General features: G+C 39.0%; 1 protein-coding gene across 2 annotated transcripts in view; it reads left to right on the top strand.

Moving 5' to 3' along the window:
• Window positions 1-12,654: 12,654 nt before the first annotated feature.
• The window catches only part of PKD1 (polycystin 1, transient receptor potential channel interacting), a 117,785-nt gene continuing 112,624 nt past the window's right edge, over window positions 12,655-17,815 (top strand). The window contains exon 1 of one of the 2 annotated variants that reach the window (XM_031945836.1): window positions 12,655-13,352. In XM_031945836.1, coding sequence (XP_031801696.1) covers window positions 13,066-13,352 — 287 coding nt within the window. In that variant the 5' untranslated portion in view covers window positions 12,655-13,065. The remainder of the gene's footprint in view (window positions 13,353-17,815) is intronic. The other variant, XM_031945835.1, reaches the window with a different exon arrangement.

Here is a 17,815-nt window from a genome sequence, read left to right as displayed (position 1 = left end):
AATCTTCTGATTTAGTGAATCATAAGATAAATAAAAATTTAATTTTCTAATTTAGTGAATCAAATAAAAGAGAAATTAAAAAATTTAATTTTCTAATTTAGTGCATGAAATGGAAGGAAAATGTTCAATCTAATGTACTAAACTGAGGTCAAAATAGGGGAACATACACCTGATAAAATTCAGTCATAATCCAAATAAGTGCTACCCTGCTCACTAAATTCCAATATTTATTATTATTGAAAAATATATTTAGATAATCTCATAAATTATTATGTTGTGGTTAGCTATTCTTTTCTATGTCAATATTAGCAAATATTCAATTAGTATGCTGGTATAGCACATTTTACAGCATTTACTAGATAATTCCTCTTTAATCTGTTAAGCTCTTGATAAGTCTTTCTAAAGTCCTGATCTCTTTTCTTCTCCACCTAAGCTTTCATCTTTTCAGAACAGCCATTTACATTCACTAGCTTTACATTCTCTCCTCTCATGCCTCAATCCTTTGCAATCAATTTTCTGGCCTCTTCACTCAACTGAAAATGCTCTCTCCAAAGTTATACCAACAATTGCTTAATATAATAAGGTCCCATATCCTTGTCAGTCTTCATCCTAACCAATATGACTTATCTGATACTGTTGATAACTCCTTTATCCTGGATACTTTTTTTTCCTCCTAGTTTATCCTTTTCTGTCTGACTGAATTTTCTATAACTCCTTTTTTTTAAAAAATTAAAGCTTTTTATTTATAAGTTACATGCATGGGTAATTTTTCAACATTGATCCTTGCAAAACCTTTTGTTCCAAATTTTCCCCTCCTTCCCCCCCATCTCCTCCCCTAGCTGGCAGGTAATCAAATATATGTTAAATATGTTAAAATGTATGTTAAATCCAATACATGTATACATATTTATACAGTTATCTTGCTACATAAGAAATATCAGATTGAGAAGGAAGAAAAAAACTGAGAAAGAAAACAAAATGCAAGCAAACAACAACAGAGTGAGAATGCTATTCTGTGATCCATACTCAGTTCCCACAGTCCTCTTTCTGGGTGTAGATGGCTCTCTTCATCACTGAACAATCTGAACTGGTTTGAATCATGTTGAAAAGAGCCATGTCCATCAGAATTGATCACTGTATAGTCTTGTAGTTACTGTGTATAATGATCTCCTGGTTCTGCTTATTTCACTTGGCATCAGTTCATGTAGGTCTCTCCAAACCTTTCTGAAACCATTCTGCTTCTTACCGAACAACAATATTCCATAACATTGATATACCATAACTTATTCAGCTATTCTCCAATTGACGGGCATTCACTCAGTTTCCAGTTTCTAGCCACTACAAAAAGGGGCTGCCACAAACATTTTTGCACATGTGGGTTCCTTTCCCTCCTTTAAGATCTCTTGGGGATATAAGCCCAGTAGTAACACTGCTGGATCAGAGGGTGTGCGCAGTTTGATAACTTTTTGAGCATAGTTCCAAATTGCTCTCCAGAATGGTTGGATCTGTTCACAATTCCACCATCAATGTATCAGTATCCTGGACTATAACTCTTTTGTTGGCTTATCAGCCATATCATGTTCTTAAGTGCTCTCCAAGGTTCTGTCCTAGGCCTTCTTCTTGTCCATCTATCTTATTAGATCCCAAGGGTTTTTTCTATCACCTTTAAGCAATTGACTAATAGATCCTGTCCCAGTTTCTTCTTAGAGTTTCAGGCCCTTATCATCTAGGAAAAAAAAGCATTCTACGTTCACTCTTTCTTGGACACCACCTATTGAATATTCAAACCTTGGTATATACTGGCTGTATAACTCCAGGAAGTCATTTAACATGGCAGTGATCTAATCAATTCTCTAAAAGAGTATACATTACTGAGAAGACGCCAACCTATGTTGGTAAAGGGAATTTCCTCATCTGAACATTCCCTATACTAGTGAAATGTCATTCCCCCTATCTGTTGCATCTGTCTTACCCATTAGAAGTAAGCTTCTTGAGAATAGGGATTTTTAAAATTCTTTGTACTTGCATCTTCAGGGTTAGAATAGTGCCTGGCACATAGTAGGCACTTATGAAATTCTTCTGATTGATTTTTTTCAAAGGAGACCAGAGCTCCACTGATATAATAATCAAAATATCTTGTCATTGGGATTAACAAGTGGAGAAATACATTAGTCCATTAGACAAGGAGCACCTTGGAATAAAGGACTATCTTTTGCCTTTCTTTGCATCCTCACTGCACAGAACAGCGCTGGTCCATAGCAGACATGTAATAAATTTTTATTGGCTAACTGAGATAAGTAAGATTTAGAAACAAAATCACCTGTCAATCTAGTGTTTTAATAAACTCAAGAACATCAATGACTGGGGAAGGAACTCATGGAATAAAAACTTCTGAGGACATTGCCTAGAAGCTGCAGATATACAGAGAAAGCCATCTCAGGGCATTAGACCCTTGGAGCCATGATGCTCCATCACTCAAAGCTTCCACTATTTTCTTCTACACTCTCTCCTACTTCTAAGTACAACTAGGATAGAATTAACAGTATGACTTGCCCAACCTTTCTACAACAGTAGGAAAGTCCTACTTCTGCTTGCTTTATGTGCCCAAAGCAGACAGCCCCAATGACAGAGAGAGGCTAGTGCATTCATGAGGGCTCAACATGCCAAGGGAACAGCTATTGTTTTCCTGCCCTCTCCAAACAGTGTTATTGCTCTGTGTTTTTTATTTGGAGGAACTATGGTCATAGTTTTGTTGCCTTTTAAATAGTTTGTCTTATAGATTGCCTTCTTGACTCTACTATTATTTAAAATATTCTTTTTTTAATTCAAACTAGGAGGAAGTTTAAGGAGGCAATCTGCTACCTTTAATGTTTCTGTTCAGTTTGATTCAACAAATATTTATTAAGCACCTTACTATGTGCCAGGAATTATGCTAGGGATATAAAATCAAAACAGTCCTTGCCTTCAATGAGTTTATATGCTAGTGATATTTGTCATGTAAATTTGGTAAGTTAAAGGTGATATGTTTTATTTTTGTCCTTTTTAATTTACTCAGAGTTTCTTTGTGACTAATTAATGAAAATACTCAACTTTTGTGCAGGATTCATGCATACTTGAAAAAAAACTGCTCAGTTTTTATGATGGGAGTTATCAGCTCTCTCCCTTACCCCATCCCCATCTTGGTATTCTGATTCCCCATAGAGAATTTGTGCTCCCTTGGCCAATTTCAGTGCTCTGTATTATCAATGAAGGATTTGATACTTTGAGATGACCCCAAATTCCTTTGTCCTTTGTCCCTGTGACATCCTGGTGTGTGTGTTTGGGGTCGGGGGAATGTGTTAAAAGAGAACAAGCCACTGAGCCAGGGGATTTAAAAAAAAAGAAAACTTCTATTTCTCTTCATGTGCTATATATGACGACTCTAAGGAGCTCTCTTTGGACTTCCCATCATATGGAGGGAGGGGTATACATCTCTACTGGCCCCCTGGCAGCCAAAGGAAAGGGAAGGAACAAGCATTTATTAAATGCCTACTATTTGCTAGACACTGTGCTAAACTCTTTACAAATATTACCTAAGTTGTTCCTCACAACAGCCCTGTAAAGTAGATATTATTATCTTCATTTTACAACTGAAGAAATTGCAGAGAAGTTAGGTGACTTATCCAGGAATTATTAGAGGCCTGAGTTAAGCTTGGGATTTTCTGATTTCAGGTCCAGGACTCTATCCACTACATTATCAAGTTGCCCAGATCTGCTCCTCTCATTGAGCTGAGGGAGAACCTCAGCCCTGGCTTCCTTTCTTTCTTTGTTTATAGGTAAACAAACAGTGATCCTGAGATAGATGTTTCCATCTTTGGAGGAACTTTCATCAGTTGGAGAGTTTGGGAACTCCAGTTGGAGCCTATTGGCAGAAGGAAGATGAGTCCAAGCTTTGGGTTGATTGGCCAGAAAATAGGAACCTTGGGTTTTTTGGATGTACAAAGTCAAAGTTAAAATGAAATAGTTACTTTACAAATCTCCCAAATGCCTTATAAATATTGACGTTTGGGGAGAGTATAACAAGAGTTAGGAGTTATTGTTTCGTCATTTGCAAAGTCTTTGTGGTTTAAGAATTTCTTTTTTGCTTGGAGGAAACAAATAGCCATATATTTATATGATCTATGTTTCCTCTTGTTTCATTCCTTTTTTGAGGAGGACCTAAATATGAAATAAACCTAAGCTTTCCTGGAGTGGGGGAATAAAGAGCCTTTCTGGCTCTTTATTCCCTAGAAATGACCAAAAAACCACCTGACTTTTTTCTTTATAAATCAGGCTATTCAAAATGTGTGTGGCAGCCCTTTTTGTAGTGGCTAGAAACTGGAAAATGAATGGATGCTCATCAATTGGAGAATGGTTGGGTAAATTGTGGTATATGAATGTTATGGAATATTATTGTTCTGTGTGAAATGACCAGCAGGATGAATACAGAGAGGCTTGGAGAGACTTACTTGAACTGATACTGAGTGAAATGAGCAGAACCAGGAGATCATTATATACCTCAACAACGATACTGTACGAGGATGTATTCTGATGGAAGAGGATTTCTTCGACAAAGAGAAGATTTAATTCAGTTCCAATTGATCAATGATGGACAGAATCAGCTATACCCAGAGAAGGAACACTGGGAAATGAGTCTGAACTGTTTGCATTTTTATTTTTCTTCCCAGGTTATTTTTACCTTCTGAATCCAATTCTTGTGCAACAAGAGAACTGTTCGGTTCTGCACACATATATTATATCTAGGATATACTATAACATATTTAACATGTATAAGACTGCTTGCCATCTAGGGGAGGGAGTGGAGGAAGGGAAGGGAAAAGTTGGAACAGAAGTGAGTGCAAGGGATAATGTTATAAAAAATTACCCATGCATATGTTCTGTCAATAAAAAGTTATAATAATAAAAAAAAAGAACTTAGACTATTCTGGGCTTGAACAAAGTCCACACATGAATCCAGAGTTGGGGTCCTTTAGCTGGAGAGCGTTTCCCCATAGTACTATGTTGTTATACTCTGGTGCTTGTCTGGGATTTGAGAAGCTGATTTCAATACAATTTGAGGATTTAATCTATTTGGGTTCAGAAATCATGTGAATTTGCTTTCTTTTTGAACCAAACCTGCTTATCCCACCAAAGAATTTTGGTCCTATGTTTGATGTACTTTGTATAATGCAGAAACATCTGAAGAAACTTGGAAGAATTTGGATTTATATCTGGAATGTTCCATGCATTGGCAGGATCTGTTCGAGAGTACATGGGTTACCTAAAATACTTCAGGGACTCATGAAAGAAAGTTCATCCAAGCAGTCTGGTTTCTCAACTGAGAGTAATGTGATTTTCAGTCTACTCCAGGTGCCTGATCTCTATTGGGAGAACTCCCCTACATATTTTCTGGGAGCTCATTTGGGATTTTCCCCCTTTCCTTCACTCAATTTTTCATTTTTTAAAAGTTTTTTAAAATTGCAACTGCAATTTTTATTTTCCCTTTCATTTGCTTGGTTTGGGACAGTACAACATATATTAAGTACATAGTAACTTGTGAAAAAGTCTGTAAAATGTCATTTGTCTGTTCAGTTTGCATAATTCTTTTTTTTGGTGGAGATAGTGATCTCTAGGCCCTGATAAGACAGTAATAATTTTGGGATTAACCAACAACTGTGTTGAATGTCCTGCTTGAGACACTTTATATGATATTTAGAAGGCCATTCATTGCTATTCCATATATTCTTTACTGAAACTCTTTAGATCAAAACATTTGGGAGGCTCTTTAAAGGACAATGCTTGATCCACCCTCCCCCAATTTTTTTCCAAAATTGGAAACATGGACAAGTGTACCAAATGAACACTAGTTGACTGGCAAATATTTAAATTGGGAAGAGTATATTTAATCAAATCATTCTTCCTTTCCCCACAATGTGCTTTGGCTAGAGCACATCCCATGGAGCATGAATTAATTTGAGTTCTTCAAAGATTTGCCTATTTCATCTGAAATGTATTTGATGAGCTCAGATTTTAAAAGGACATGTACCAAAAGATAAAAGGACAAATATGAATGAATAGCCCTTAGGATAATGTCAAGAAAACTAGAGCCCAAAATGAGTTGGAGGTTGTGAAGAATGTTACAGTCAACAAAAAAAGGTTCAATTGCTCTAAGATGAGAAGGGATAAGCCCAGTGCTTGAGGTAACTGGTGTAATAAGATGGCAAAGAAAAAAAGTGAATTAGCTTAATTTTTAGTTTGCTTTCTTCTTCTTTATCAAGGAGAAGGAATTAGGAATTAGGAAGGGTAAAATAAACCTGGTGAAAAAGGTTTTGGAACCCTAAGTGAGAGGATAGTAAGAGAATACTATTTTTAAATGAATTCAAATATTTAGGTCCAGAGAAAAGAGCTTACAGATGTGACTGTAGGACCATGTGAATTTAAATAATTCCAAGAAGAATGGGGAAAAGGGCCAAAAGACTGAAGATGAACAAATGTATTGAATTTCTTTTTTAAAAAATAGCTTTTTATTTTCAATAAATAAATATATATATATATATACAAAGATAGTTTTCAGCATTCACCCTTGCAAAATCTTGTGTTCCAAATTTTTCTTGCAACAAAGAGGGCTGCCACAAACATTTTTTGCACATGTGGGTCCTTTTCCCTCCTTTAAGATCTCTTTGGGATATTAGCTCAATAGTAACACTGCTGGGTCAAAGGGTGTGCGTAGTTTGGTAACTTTTTGAGCATAGTTCCAAATTGCTCTCCAGAATGGTTGGATCCGTTCACAACTCCACCAATAATGTATCAGTGTTCCAGCCTATAACTCTTTTGTTAATTTATCATCCATATCATGATCCTAAGTGCTCTCCAAGATTCTCTCCTAGGTCTTCTTCTTGTCCATCTATCTTATTAGTTCTCATGGGTTTTTCTATCACTTTTAAGCAAATGACTAATAGATTCTGTCCTAGTTTCTGGATACTACAGAACAATAAACTTGATTTTCATTGTACCCTTATCAACATACCTTTCCCCAGTCACTATTCTTTTACATGTTATCATTTCTATGAGGATTCAATTTTAAAGGTAATGACTATCTTTCTTTTGCATTTTATCCTAGCACTTATCTCAGTCCTCATGGTAAGCAATTAATTTTTTTTTTCATTCATTCATTCACTCTTTTGCTTCTGTCTATACTTGACAAAATTCTAAAATTTAATCCCATAAACATGTATAACCACAAGGAAATGTGGTAGGGACTGAACTACTAAATGAACTAAATTAATAAATTAATGAATTAATAGGATTCAGATAATTAGAAAAAGAAGCAGTGATCACTAGGAGTCAATAAGAATTCACTAAGAACAACTCAGGCTAACATTAAGATCCATAGGGATCTTAATCTCATCTATAAAGTAGGACTAATAATAGCACCTACTTCGTAGCCTAGTTATAAGGCTTAAATGACATAAATATGGAAGAGACTTTGCAAATCTTGAAGTACTCTATAAATACTAACCATTATTAATACATTCCTCCCTCCACTCTCTTACTTGTACCTTGTACCGCCATTTCTTTAAGTTAAGCAAAAAAATTAACTATTTTATAGCATCTGTAACATTCTGTATCCATAGTTTCCTACCTCTCTGTTTGAATGGAGGTTCCTTTTATTTTAGTAAAAAGTTGTATTTAACTCTAACATGTTTCCACTGATTAGATTATAATGGACAGGATTAGATTATAATCCTACTAAGCCTAGGATTCTGGAGACTTCTAAGGTATCTCAGAAAGAGAACCATTGGATGAGATCAAAAGTCTAACAAGACATTTTTCCACGTGGATAGGTGAGGATAGTGGGATGCTCAACTGGGATGTGGCAGGGGGAAGAATTCATAAGTTTTCTGTATTGCTAAAGGGCTGATACTGTTAGAGAGAGGGCTTCAGATACTATTACTGGGAGAGGGACAGTGCATGAAGCACCCTCTGGACTTTGTAGGTTATTGATGGAGGAGGAAGTAAATTCTGGGCTACAAGCCACCACCAAGGAGTCATGAATTTGTTTTGGGATGAGCCTACTACATCAGTAGGGGGAGTGGAGAGGAAGCTGGCAGCACCCTTTGAATTTCTCACCTTGGAACAAAAATGCAGTAGCTCCATCTTTGTTACAGTTTTAGGTAAGATAAAAAAATCTAAGAAGTATAATCAAAGCATTATGCATATAGGGAAGGGGTATTATTGACTGGCAAAATTAAAGAAGCCTTCTTACAAAGGGCAGCATTTGGACTGGTTGGATAAGAATAAGAATGAGGAAAGAGGCATCCCTCAGTACTATCACTAAGCCAGCTTATTGTGATTGACTTAACCTTCTCTTATTTTACTTTGCTTGCAATGACAAAACACAGTTCGATGTAGTAACCTCAACAATTAAATGGCAATTATTCTTGCCCTTTTTGAAGAAGGGAGCATAGCTTAATTTAGCGGGGTCCCTATCTATCTCTTACTGTCTTTTGTTCTTTTATGCCAACCCTTCCAACTAAGACCTATCATGCTGCCCAAAGTTTCACACCCAGAGCTATCCCATGTAAGGTGTCTCAATGCCCCCACACTTTAAAAAACACTTTCCCACCCTTCCCAATCAAAATCAAGAAAAAATATTTGGGCATGGGATGAGAGCTGGTCTGAGCTGCTGGTATTGAGCAGTGATATATATATATATATATATATATATATATATATATATATATAATATATAAAATAAGAGAGAGAGAGGCATATACACACACATATACACACATTTCTTTTTTAAATAATATCTTATTTTTTTCCAATTATATATAAGAATGGTTTTAATACTAACTTTAAAATTTTGAGTTTCAAAATATGCTTAATATGATTGCATATGTATAACCTATATCAGATTGCTTGACATCTTGGAGAGGGGGTTGAAAGGGAGGGAAAAAAAGTTGGAACTTAAAATGTTATGAAAAGTAATGTTGAAAAGTATCTTTGCATGTAATTGAAAAAAATAAAATGCTATTAACTAACAAAAAAAATTTGCGTTCCAATTTTTTTCTCTTTCTTCCCTCCCCTTTCCCTACCTGAGAAGGTAAGCAGTTTGGGAAAATATATATATAGCTATGTATGTAGGTCATATATGTTTTGCTATTCATTGTAATTGGAATTCACACACACACACACACACACACACACACACACACACACAGATGAGGAAAGCAGAGAGTAATCCTTACTACCTATATGACTTTGGGGAGGTCCCTTCTGAACCTCTCTAGGCACTTTGAGTCCTACTGAAGGCCTATGGATGGCTGTGTCTCCATTCCTCTAATTTTCAACCAACTCCTTCATGACCAGAACCTTATTTAGATGTTAAGATAAACCAGTCTCATCAAGTTTATTTCATGGTTGGCATTTAACAAATGCAATGGGAGCTTTTCTTTAAATTATGCCTATTACAAGCCATTCTCCAAATGATAAATGTCAAAGGATATAATAGACAATTTTCAGACCAATGAAAGCCTCTCCAGTCATATGAAAAAATGCTCTAAATAATTATTGATCAGAGAAATGCAAATTAAGATAACTCTGAGATACCGCTATACACCTCTCAGATTATCTAAGATGACAAGAAAAGATAATAACGAATGTTGGAAGGGATGTGGGGAAAAGTGGGACACTGATACATTGTTAGTGAAATTGTGAACTGATCCAACCATTCTGGAGAGCAACTTAGAACTATGCCCAAAGGACTACCAAATTGTGCATAGCTTTTGATCCAGCAGTATCTCTACTAGGTTTGTATCTCAAAGAGATCACAAAAAAGGAGAAAAAAACCCACATGTGCAAAAAAAAAATGTTCATAGCAGCTTTTTTTTTTTTTTTTTTTGTAATGGCAAGGAATTGGAAACTGAGTGGATGCCCATCAATTGGGGAATGGCTGAATAATTATGAATTAATGGAATATTATTGTTCTATAAGAAATGACCAGCAGGATAATTTCAGAAAGGTCTGGAAAGACTTTCATGAACTAATTAAGGGAAATGAGTATAGAACCAAAAGAACATTGTACACAGCAACAAGATTATGTGATGATCAACAGTGATGGATGTGGTTCTTTTCAATAATGAGATGATTCAGGCCAATTCCAATAGACTTATGATGGAGAGCGCTGTCTTATCCAAAGAGAGGATTATGGTGATTGAATGTGGATCACCACATAGTATTTTCACCTTTTTGTTGTTCCTTCCTTGCTTTTTTTCCTCTTATTTTTTTTTCCTTCTTGATCTGATTTTTCTTGTGCAGCATGATAAATGTGGAAATACATTTAAAAAATAAATTATGACTATTATAGCCCCTAGGAAATGACCATCTATGTTTCTTCTTGTAAGCAGGTTCTATTTCAAACACATCTTCACAAAGAGCATGATGAAGTAAAAAGGACATCCTGTTTGAAGTCAAAGAACTTGAATATGAATTCTACTTCTCCTTACTACCTATGTGACTTTGGGGAGGTCCCTTCTGAACCTCTCTAGGCATTTTGAGTCCTATGTAAAATGAGGTTAGATTATTTTTCATGCTTCTTCCTGCTCTAAGTTCATTGTACCCCAGGTCAGCTTCGGTGCCACTTAATTCATCCTTGCCCTCTAGAGAATTGATTCAAGAAATCCTTTCTGTGGCAGTATAAAATGCCATTTTACATAACTTGCTTAGTTGGGTGTCAATTAAGTTAACTATATCTGAAACTCAGTTTTATCCTTTGCAAAATGGAGGTGCATTGTTTTTTTTTCTTTTTTCTCTATTAGATCTATATCCTAAAGACATCATAAAGAAAGGGAAAAAAACCAAAGCAACACAACACTGAATATGTAGTTAAGTGTGTCATCTTTAATTCTTCCCCTTCACACATTGTCACTTAGTACTGATGATTTTTCCTTTGAAATGTTTGTCATACTTAGCCCTTCTTTTCTATTTCTCATCTCCCTGGGAAACATCCCTACAGCTAAAGACCATCAATTCAGCCATTTGCTGTGTCTAACAAGAGAATTGGGAGTGATACAGGTACAAGGATAAACACTAATCTGTACCTTCCCCCTGGGAGCTTTTGTTGAACTTTCCTTTTTTTGAATTCCACATTATTGTCTGGCAATTAATCATGACTTAACTCACAAGGTATAAACGAAAATTTATAGTAAGCCCTTTGCAAGTTGTAAAGGTATTATATAAATGCTAGTAATTATCCCTATTATAGTGATTGCTTTTTAAATATTCCATATGTTAGGGGAGGGAGTGGTAACAAAACACAAAGGACAGAGAGAATAGAATAAATGGGAGAAAATACAGTTAGCAATAGTAATTGTAAAAAAAAAAAATCTTGAAGCATGTTTTTCTGATAAGGCCTCACTTCTTAAACATAGAGGGAACTGAGTCAATTTTATAAAAATAAGAGCCATGCCCCAATTGATAAATGATCAAAAGATATCAAAAGAACTACAAATTCATGCATATCCTTTGGTCTAACAATATTATTACCAGGTATCAATCTCAAAAGAGTTTTTTTTTTTGTTTTGTTTTTTTTAAGAGAAAAGGGATCTATATGTACAAAAATATTTGTAACCGTTTTCTCCTCAGGGCAAAACAATTGGAAATTGAGGGGATGTCCATCAATTGGGGAATGACTGAATAGATTAGTGGTATGTAAGTACTCCATATATTTGTCTGATTCTTTAATAAAACTGCACTTTCTTTAGGAACTATGTTTTGTTTTTGCAGGATCATACATTCAGGTTGAAGACGGTCTCAAAGACAATTCAATCTACCCTCTATTTTGATAGATAAGGTAACTGGAATGGCAGAGGTTCCATGACTTGCTTAAGGTTACCCAAGTAGTGAGTGGGGAATTGAGGAAGTGAACCCATCTATTCAGAAACTAGAGTTTCAGAACTAAGTTGCTCCCAAGATATTCCTTGCTGTAGGGTTAAGCACAATAAATATATTCTAGAACGTGATTGCTGGAGCCAAAATTTTAGCCCCTTGAAGGCTGGGATTTTATTTTTTGTCTTTTTGTCCTGGGTGTCTGGTACGATACACAGGAGGTGTTTAAAAATGTTGGCTGGATGAAGGAATGTAAGCTGAGGATATGAATTCTGTGCAAACAAAGGATCAGAGAGGCTTTTGAGTTTGTTAAAAAGAAGGTTTGAATTTTATTTGGGGTCTGACTGAAATCAGGGAAGAGTTCGGAGGTCGCCAAGCTCAGAAACAGGGTGCTTCCTCTGGTTAGAGTAGGAGGAGGCCCTCTGGCCAATCCCTGCTGTGGGAGTCCTAGGTCTCTATCCCAGGTAGGACTTGCATCCTGGCTCAGAAAGGAGGGCGCAGTCACCCTAGATGTCCCTTTCTCTGGGACTGGGGTAGCTGGGAAGGTTCCTGAGCACAAGCCCCTAAAAGACGGGGCGACGAGGCAACAAACGCCTCTCTCCCTACAGTAGGAGCCCGGGAAGCAGAGAGAGTCCGGGCCCGGGCCCCCGAACTGCACTACAGGGTCAACCTGGGCGGTGAGGGTGGGCCCGGCCGGGCACTGAGCCGACGCTGGCCCGAGAGGCGGAGGCGAAGGCGGTGGCTGCGGCTGCTGCGGCGGCAGGAGGCGGAGGCTTGGCTAGGTCCCCTCCTCCGGGCCCGGCTCAGGGAGGAGCCCTAGCGACCCCGGCCCGGCACTGCACAGCGAGCGGCCGGGGACGGACAGCGAGCGCGGCCAGGCCCAGGCGACGGCGTCCGCCGAGCTGGGAAGGGGAAGGTCGCGAGCCCGCCGCCGCTGTCGCTGCAGTCGCCATCCATCCACTCCGTTCTTCCAGACGCCTGGCCCCTGGCCTTCGCGCGCCCATGCAGCCCGGGAGCCCGGCGTGAGCGCTCCGGCCGGGCCTGGCTCCGGCTCCGGCTCTGGCTCCGGCCGCGGCTGCTGCTGCGGTTGCGGGGCGGCGGCCGCCGGGCTGGGCCGGGCCGGGCCAGGCCGGGGCCATGCGCAGGGTGCACTAAGCGATGCCGCGGGGACAGGGGCCGCAGCTCGCAGCCCCCTCCCCGCATGGTCATGGCGGCCCCCGGCCGCCCCCTGCTCCCGCGCCCGCCCCCGCCCGACTCGCTTTCTGCCTTTGCTTGGGGCTCTGCCTCGGGGGCCTCTCCGCCGCTCCAGACCCGGGCTGCCAACCCTGCGGCCTTGACTGCGACTGCACCCAGGGGCCAGGCAGTGCCTGCAGCGTCAACTGCTCCGGCCGCGGCTTGCGAGGGCTTGGGCCCGAGCTGCCCATCCCGCCCGACGTGACTTCGCTGTGAGTAACTGTTCCTCGCTCGCTCCGCTTCTGCTGCTCCTGTATACTCTCTCAACCCCTTGTCCGCCCTCTTCTCCAGCCTCCTCTAGACCCCAGCTCTTGCGGAACCCCTTCTCAAACACAGCCTACCCCACCCCACTCCACCCCACCCCAGCACTCTCCGTGGTGTGGGTGCCCAGGAGGCAAGAGACACGTCCCGAATCTCTGGGTTCACGTGGAGGTGGGGCATTCTTCCTGGGTGACACATAGTGCTTGTCTCGGGACAGGTTAGAGTGCTTCAACGGGAGGTTACAGTGTTTCTGCTGAGGGAGCCAGTAGACTTGGAGATAGGAGCGACTGACTGTTGCTACTCCTCCTCCCTTCTCTTTTGGGGCACAATCCCATAGGGAAGCTGTGAGCAATCTTGGAAGAGCAAGTAGATTGGGTCTCTGGGTACCAGGGACCATCTCTGCACCACTTGGCCCAGGACAAGGGGGGGCCTTCACTCCCCTTCTTTCACAGCACTTTTCCCTGTTCTTTGCCAACTGGTCTTTGGCTGAAGACGCTGGCAGTGCTGTTGCCATGGCTTTGGGCCTGGAGGAAGGCAAGGGGGTGGGGAAAGAGGTGGAGGAGGGAAAGAAAAAGTTGTGGGTAAGGCCTGATCATCTCAAAGAAACAAGGCCTGAACTCTGGTTCTGTGCTTGGTCCTTGGAGGCCAAGAGAATGTTTGGTCTCCATGTACACTCATGTTGTCCTCCCAACTCTCCCAGAGACCTGGATACAACTCCAAACAGAAACAAATTCCTTCTGACAGTGGAACCTAAATATCTATTTCCCTTCCTTACTTGGCTTAGTGATGGATGTGTGGGATTTAGCATGGTTTTTCTGTGTGGAATTTTGCAAAGATTTTGGAAGAAGGGGAAAATGTCTGGGGCATTGGGACAGCAAAGTCAACGTTAATCTGACATGTATTTGGGCTTGCCTTGAAGCCAAGGGGGTCAAAGCCCCACAGAAATCTTTTGAAGTTCTTTATGCCAGTCATGCTCTATGTTCATCCCTTAAAAGTGAAATTGTTGTTATTTCCCTCCTAGATGGGGAATAGGAGCAGGCCAAATGTAGAATTGAGCCTTTCTATCCACAAAAAGTATACATGTTAAGAGTAAGAAAAGGAAAATCTAGAGCCATGGGTGTTTCAACTAAAGTTAGAATTTCATTGTGGTGAAGAAGGAAACTCACAAGTCATTTTGGGTAGAATTGGAGGAAAGAGAAGGCCAGGCAGGCCAATCTGGCATTCTGTCTAGGACTGCTCAGAACCTACTTTTTGTAAATTGAGATGTTTTGAGGGGTTCAGTTTTAATCATCATTGAAGTGCTTCTCTTGAACAAGTGTCTGATTCCTAACCTTCCCTCTTTTCAAGTTTAAGATAGTTATTTTTGCTGTTCATGGCAGTCACTGAGAAATGCAAACTGTCTACTCGGATCCCTAATACATTCCTTGTGTTTTGAGTCTCAGGTCTAACATTCCCCCAGGAATCAGCACTGGTGTATAATCACCAGTCTTGTAGAGATATGTCCAATATTCTTGAGAATTATTTATTTCTTCTGCTTTGCCTGCTTGAGAGATAACTTAAACTATATAATTCCTAGTATTCCTGGTTTTAGATCAGTCATATCAGGTAAGCACAGGGTCCAGAAGACTGGCAGGCTTATCTCCATTTGATATATTTTTCATTATTTTATTATGCATTATGTAATATTATATGTACTGATTATTTGCTTATCAAATCAAATTGTTTGCTTAACAATTACTATCTTGAGTAAAACTGCTATAAACAGCTAAAAAAAAAAAAGTCAGATCACTGTGAAAGTACTTAGGAAGAAATAGTTAGACACCTATCTGAAAAGGAAGCCAAGAGGGAAAAATAATCTGCATATTTCACTTCTTTATTGTTGGCTTATATTTGGAGCTTATAGTTGGAATTGGAAAGGATTTTAGAGCTCCTTTAGGCCAGAGGTGTCAAACTCAGGTCTGCAGGCTGCATATACTTGGTCCTTCAAACTCAGTACTGTGGCCTGAACCAGATTAAAAAGTAACTAGAAAATGTTTTAACAAAAGAAAAATGCAATACAAATAATGTTAATTAATGGTTTTATAAGTCAAATACATGACCTGAAGGGATCTGCCTCTACTGTATTTGAGTTTGACACTGCTTTAGGCTAATCCTATCATTTTAGAAATGGGGAAAACTGAAGCCCAGGGGAGTTAGTTTGGGAAGAGTCACAGATGTTATAAGTAGCAGAGTTATCATTTTGAATCCATGACCACTGGCTCCAAATTCTGGTAATGATGGAGAATGCTGAGATAGGTAATCTAAAAAATCATTTTTGGATCTGGCATAAACTGTGATGTTTTGGAGCAGATGTATATCATGAAAGCATTGTAGTACAGTGTTTAAAATGGTCTTAACTGCTTTGAGCACGAATGATCATGGTGTTAGGTGACCTAGAAGTATGCTGAGTAATGGAAGGTGACCTGAAACTCAGCATTTGTTGTACAAGCTGCATGTGAATAACCACCAGGTGTTTGCATCTAGAAAAACACTTTTACTTTCTGGACAGTGGGAAAGAAATTAGAATCCAAATCCTACCTATCCTTCAAGACTTAGAGCAAAGAGTTCTTTCTAGACTATTTTTTGATATGAACTCCACAGTGATATTACTTATATCAAAAACATGGTTCCTTTAAATTATAATTACACTCTGATATCCTTTGCCTTTTCACATATTTATATCTTTTTTTTAACCAACTAGATTGGAAACTCCTTCAGGGAAGATAATTTTTTTCATTGTATCACCCATAGTGATAGAATGAAGAGCTCTAGAGGAGAAAGTTTATACATAATGGCCAAGACTAAATATTGCTTTTTTTGGGCGAGGTATGAAGGGGAAGGAAAATAACTTCCTGAAATCCAGTCAGGAAATTTCTATTTGATTCCTTTGGATGTATTTCTACATCCTTTCCACCCTCCCCCCCCAGGCAGTAGGGGTTAAGTGACTTGCCCAGGGTCATACAGCTAGGATGTGTTAAGTGAATGAGATCATATTTGAACTCGGGTCCTCCTGACTTCAGGGCTGGTGCTTTATTCATTGTGCCACCTAGCTGCCCCTTGAATGCATTTCTTTATGAAGATTTAATTTTCAGTTCTAATAGCCATGTGATTGAGGGAAACTCATCTCTTCTGTTCGGTATCTCAGCTCTGTATTTTTTCAGTTAACATTTATTTTCTCCCCCTCTACTGGGAAAAGAAAAGAAAACAAAAACAAGTTTGTAAACTCAAGCAAAATAACTTTCCACATTGACCATGTTCAAAAGTAAGTTCCATTCTGCATTCTGAGTCCATCACCGTTCTACTAGGAAGTCAATAACATGCATGATCATCAGTTCCTTGGAATCATGGTGGGTCTTTGCATTGACCACAGTATTTGCATATTTCAGAATTATCTTTATGATGAGTTATTCTATAAATGGTTCTCCTGGTTCTGTTCACTTTACGCTGCATCAGTTCATACAAGTCTTCCCAGGTTTTCTGAAAGTGTCCTTTTCATCATGTCTTACAGTACTATAGTGTTCCAGAGCATTAGAGGTAACTTGTTTAGCCAGTTCCCAAATGATGGGAATTCCCTTTTTCTCGTTGTGCCTCAGCTTTTCAAAACATTATACAAGTTTAATCTCATGCTTGAGGTTATATTTGCTTCTCTCCAAATATTTAGCCTTTTCCTCTTGAAATTGCTTTGCATATAATTTTTATTTACTAGCTTGTGTGCTTGTTTCAAGTCTCTAGTGGATTCAAAGATAAGGATTATATCATCAACATCCAGTACAGTGCCTTCTTTACAAATAGTACTTAACACATCTTTGTTGAATTGAATTAAATTGATTATCAATTTACTTATTACAAATATTAGCTTTTATGATCCTCAGTTCTTTCCTTTATTGAACTGGGATATTTCTGCAATTCTTCTTTCATAAACTTGTGAGAAAAAACACTTTGCAACATTTAAAATGCCAGCAAATGTGAGCTCTTAAAGAATTATTTAAAACATGAAAACTTGGGGACAGAAGTCAGTTGTTAGAGGCTAAGAGTAGAAGGAGGTTTTAATTTCCGATCAGTCAAGATTCAATAAGCACCTAATAAGTGCCAGGTAGTGTTGGAAGCACTGAGTGTACAATTAATAAAAATAAAAACAGCTCCTGACCTACAGGGGCTTACAGTCTAGAGGGAGAGATAATACACATAAGGAGGCAGGAAAGATGGGGAAAACAGGACACCAGGGGTACCTGACTTGAGGTCATATTGTTCTGTGGAATTAAAATGAGGTAGGTCAGCAGATGCAAAGTGGAATGAGCTGAGACCGGTTTTTACTCTTTATAAAGGAAGGCACTGAGAGGAGTTTAGTACTCTGACCTCCAGCTCTCCAATGAGA

The sequence above is a fragment of the Sarcophilus harrisii genome, chromosome 1, assembly GCF_902635505.1.
Source record: "Sarcophilus harrisii chromosome 1, mSarHar1.11, whole genome shotgun sequence".
In the NCBI taxonomy this organism is placed as follows: domain Eukaryota; kingdom Metazoa; phylum Chordata; class Mammalia; order Dasyuromorphia; family Dasyuridae; genus Sarcophilus; species Sarcophilus harrisii.
Note: the sequence above shows the minus strand (reverse complement) of the source record. Positions and strands in the feature narration are given on the sequence as shown.